Source organism: Symphodus melops (genome assembly GCF_947650265.1).
Source record: "Symphodus melops genome assembly, chromosome: 4".
NCBI classification, from domain to species: Eukaryota; Metazoa; Chordata; class Actinopteri; order Labriformes; family Labridae; genus Symphodus; species Symphodus melops.
Window position 1 is genome coordinate 9,922,604 of NC_136694.1, and position 4,976 is coordinate 9,927,579.

The 4,976-nt window shown below is 44.6% G+C and overlaps 1 protein-coding gene across 9 annotated transcripts in view; it reads left to right on the forward strand.

Moving 5' to 3' along the window:
* The first annotated feature begins 206 nt into the window (after positions 1–206).
* zmynd8 (zinc finger, MYND-type containing 8) overlaps positions 207–4,976 on the forward strand; it is a 17,452-nt gene continuing 12,682 nt past the window's right edge. For 2 of the 9 annotated variants that reach the window (XM_079340961.1, XM_079340969.1), the window contains exons 1-4: positions 207–277; positions 1,490–1,626; positions 1,996–2,036; positions 2,236–2,614. In XM_079340961.1, the coding sequence (XP_079197087.1) occupies positions 2,601–2,614 (14 nt within the window). In that variant the 5' untranslated portion in view covers positions 207–277; positions 1,490–1,626; positions 1,996–2,036; positions 2,236–2,600. The other 7 variants (XM_079340963.1, XM_079340962.1, XM_079340964.1 and 4 more) reach the window with 7 other exon arrangements.

Consider the following 4,976-nt stretch of genomic DNA (forward strand, 5'->3'; position numbering starts at 1 on the left):
TCTTAATCGCTCGTCCATTTATCAAAAGAAGAGCTGCAAATTAACAGTTGGATCATAGAACTACGCGTATGAACTGACAAAAAAAACAACAACTTGAAAGCACGAAAGAGCTTTCTGATATGACATTCACACCATCTGCATTCAAGGCCTTTTACACAGAGGAGTCTGGTCTCAGCCGTGCAAGGCTCCCTCGAGCGCCCTCTCGTGGCGTGCAGGGCTCCTTACAGACAGGCGGTGAGTAGTCACGCTCAGGTCATTTGGCGGTGGACGACACATGGTAGGTCACTGTGAAGCTGACGTTCAGAATAAACTGCGAATAATATGCTATATTATTATGTATTTATTTTTTACTGTGGTCGACGGCTGAATAACAAAATACTGTTAAAACATCTGAGTAAAGGAGAAGCAAAGCTTCTTTTTTTTCAAAAGTGGATTGCTAACTTTTGGCTAAACTTACTGAAACGAAATAAATTTGCAAATTTTGAAGTAACATGGCAGAAGAGAGCCTCCTTATTTCACAACATAGCCCTGATTTGAAGGTAGGATGCGAAATTGTTTCAGGTAGACTAAACTCAAATAATCATTAGGCATGTAGCTCTAGTTAAATACTATCCCTTCACACCATGTCTTCATTCTACTTTGTTGATGAACACAACAGGCCGTCATTTGCCAGTTCCCAACAATTTAATGGCAGTAAAACAATTTATATGTATTTTATCTTTCCTCCCAAATAAAGCCCCTATAAATGATGCCTGAACATGAATTTACATCAGCTGTGATCTGAAGTATACAGTCAAACTTAAAGGACCTTGGTCAACCCAGTCGTGTCCAATAGCAGGCTGGATAAGACAGGAAATGTCCTCGCTGACCTGAAGCTTCATGTCAATGTGTTTGTCTGTTTCTTCTGCATTGACTTGTGATTGATTCACTAAGCATATAGTTAACACAGAGAGGGTAAACATGGTCTTTGAAATACGATTAAGTTAGACTTTTCAATGCTAACTTGCTGCATTATCATTCACCTTATATCACATACAAATCTGTATGCGTCTTGACATGTCTGCTTGTAGAAGTGAACGGAGCAGGCAGCTGTTCACTGTTCACCTCAGAAGACAAAACATAAAAAGGACTCCGAGTACAGTTAAGAGTTGTCGTTATGTCAAACTAGTTCCATCAATAACATCTGACCTACAGAAGATACCATCCTTAAATAAGCCAACCCCATATATGGTCACCTAAATGCCGTTCTAAACATATATTTTTAAATAAGAGCAGTTGGATGAATAGCTTTATTGTCCACTTGGTCCCCAATCTCATTGTGTTATCAACATCAGTGCATTAAACCACTCGTACAGAGCAGGAGGACAAGTCTTCTAAGTACTTACCAACGTGTACTAATTACAAAATAGATAGACGTGAATATGAAGCAGGTGACAGGTTAGGACTAGCAGCTCAGATTTCTATTAAAGCCAGTGTTGTTGTTTTTTAGGTACTGTCATCACTATAGGTATGGAGCAACTTTAACAAGAGACATCTGTAAGACAGAGCAGGGTCCAGGTCATCAGAAGCCGATGTTACGACAGACACGCAGACTTTAGACCAAGACAAAATCAAGGTACAGTTAAGGTAAGGTTACAACAGGAAGACAGAGGACTGAAAACACAACCATTATCAGACACACGGATGAACACAGACAAGCAGGGTCAATCATTTCCATCTGACACTGTGTGTAGCAGAGTTATATGTCTTTGACCCACACACACACACACACACACACACACACACAATGCATTTATGCAACCTAATTACAAATGCACAAGTTATTTAAACTACCCTGCTAATATTCCACGTTTTTTTTTAAACATGCATGTATGTTTTCTTCATAGCCATATTTTTAAAAATCTATTAAAATCTGTAAAAAAACAAAAAAGGCTGTGACATAGTGTCACCATTGTTAATCGTTCTTGTCTCTTTGCCCATCTGACTTAAAAACAGGTTGTAAGATGGGATCAAACCAGTTCATTGGCCAGTATCAGGTGAGTCACAAGCTGCTGGTACATTACAGTACTTCAGTCTGCAGCGTTCAGTAGTGCAGTTTACATACTGCTCCTTTTTCACGTTCTGCCATGATGGTTGGTTTATCTTGAGGGTGGGACCTTGTGACTCAGATTCCTCCTTTCGAACACACAGACAGACCTGTTCTTTATGTACACATGTGCTTCCAACTCTTCACAGCCAGACCAATGTCCAATAATACCTAGTGACTCCATCCAAACAGCTGAGTGCAGCCCTCTCTGTGGGTGAAAGGGGTGATTCGGTGTTGGGCCTAGCTCTTCTTGCTCTGAGAACACTGTTTCAGCTTGCCTGCGTGCTAAACAAAAGACAAGCAGCCAGGAAATGCACTAGCCAATCAGCAGCAGCCTTACATTTTGCTTGCGTGCTGGGCCACTCTGAGAGTGCCTTACATCCCCCGAGCGCAGAGAGTCGGACAGCTTGGAGAGCCGTGGCTGTGCTCTGAGCAGGGTGAGGGCTGACAGGGCTGTCCTCCATGTTTTAATAAGCATTGACATATCACATAGAGTTTTTTTTTTTTTTTAGCCATGCATCCACAGAGGTAAGCCTTATTTTCCTTCTTTCACGTGTACTGCTCTGTTGATAAGGCACCAGCCACTGTGTGATCTGTGTCTGAGTAATAATACAGGTTTGTCAGATAGTCTGGGGGAGGGGGAAGACAGTTTGTCACCCCACAGCATATGAGTGGAGCCTTTAAGGGAAGCATAGCATGGCACAGTGCAAGAGACGGCCCAGCTAACAGCAGGAGACCAAAGGTCACGTGTAAGGTCATTGTGTTCTTCTGACTGAGTGAACCTGTTTGCTTTTGTCCAGATTAAAAAAAAGGAAAAGGACTGTGTGTTTGTGTGGCAGTGCTCAGGCCTGTGCTGTGACGCTTGCAGGCCTGGTGAGGGATGCAGGAAGGATGGGAGAGCCAGAGTGGAGTCCCCCCGAGGAATGGACAGATGGTAAACTGACAGCACAGCAAGTTTAATTTAGGCCTCAAACTGGCACGAGCAAGGCAGCAGGGCACTGTTGTTCATTGTCTGCTGGACTAACGTGGCTTTGAAAAAGCGACTGTGAAGAGTCTGCCTGCCTCATTTTTTGACACTTCACCCCGAACCCTGTGTAACCTCACCACGACGCCCCTCTCTTTAACTCGGTGAAACACAGAGCAGCCTCGCACCTCCACTTGTCCTGTAAAGCTTTTCAGCAGGACTTTTGTTGGACATGATAATTATGTGGGGAGTTAACACGCTATAGCAGCTTATTTATCAGAGGGTTGGGAGAATTGGCTTTATATGAAACGGTGCACACTGCCTCCTCCCAGTGTTGCTCTCTGCTTTTTGAGTGTCAGCCATTTTAGAAAGCTTCCCCTTTCTGTCCCTCTGCTCCAAGCACACCGAGTATTTGCATGTAAAGAGAGAGAGAGAGAGAGGGGGGGGGGGGGGGGGGGGAAGGAGAAGGGAAGGACTTCCTGTGAAAAAAAAAAGGCTCTCTCCTCCTGAGGAGCTTGAAGAGCTGTTTTGAGGTGGACCAGGTCAGATTCACTTCTGTTTTTATTCACTGCTCTTGGTGTTGATCATCTGTTCTGTCCAAACGAGTCAGACCCGTTTGATTCATCCATGTGTCTTGTTTGTGCTCAGCGTTGAATTTGTAAACGTGTGATGTCATCCAGGTAAAGTTTATGTTAAAGGTGTTTTTGTCATGTTTGGCTCGAAGTGTCTGACAGAGGTTTTTTTTTGTTTTTTTTTTACATCCGAGCAGAGGCTCTTACAGCCTGCTTGACATGCTGAATGTAATAATGCTTGACCAGAGCCCAGGACCGGTCTGCACCCACAGAAACTGCAAATCACCCATCAACCCCCCCCCCCCCACCCACCCACCCCTGTGTTTAGTGAATGGTGCCTCGTAATTCGTTTAATCCCTTCATTCCACAATGGTGCGAGGACTGGCAAACGTAATCCTTCATTTCACAGATGCATATTTCCTCTGAGGGTCTTATTTCCCTCATTTCACCTTCCCAGACATGCACACCTGATGGTTGACACTTCACCCAGGCTGTGCGATTAGTTTGATTGTGTGATTAGTTTGTACTAGTTGAAGTTTGCAGTGATTCATGTCTTCACCTCCAAACAGAAAGAGGATGGAAAAAATGCACAACTTGGCTCGATGTGTGTGTGTGTGTGTTTTTTTGTTTTTTTTTTCCAGAGTGCTGTTGCTAAATGATCTGATCTCATGTCAGAGAGAGATCACGCTCAGGTTTAAGCAGAAGAAGCATCGGAAAGACCGAGGGAGGGGAAGGGGAGGGGGTTCTTTGCTTCTGTGCTGTCCAAGAGGCCTGTGACATTTTCTCCTCTGTCTTTGTGTCCTTTATCAGGGCCCGTGTGCTGCACATCGACAAGCTGAAGCACATAATAAGCTGCATGTGGTCCTTCACGGCAGATTTGACTGGTGCCGCGTGTGTGTGTTGTGTGTGCTGTGGCGCACAGTGGTCAGAGAGAGAAGGAGAGAGAGAGAGAGAGAGAGTTCAAAATGGATGCCATACGCACACACTGGCTGAGAGCACAGCGAGAAAGAGAATGTGATCCTGTCCCTGTCAAGCCTGTAGAGCCATATCAGAAATGTTTGAGAGAAACCTGCAGCCGGTGTATGTGTGGGTTTCATGGGTTTAAATGAAATGAGGACTTTGGTTTTCAAGGTTTTTTTTTTTTTTCTTTTTTTTTTTTGAGCGACAGTGAGGAGCAGTCCTCTCTGCATTGCAGCACTGTGTCTGAGGAGAGCGGGGAGAAGAGAGGCCTGTGTGGCACACCGAGCTGAGCACCCAATCAGGCACCTCCGTGTGGTGCTCAAGCCAATCGGCAGGCTGCAGCTGAGGTTAAAGATTGACAATTGCAGGAGAGAGCAGCAGGGAGAGAAGGCCT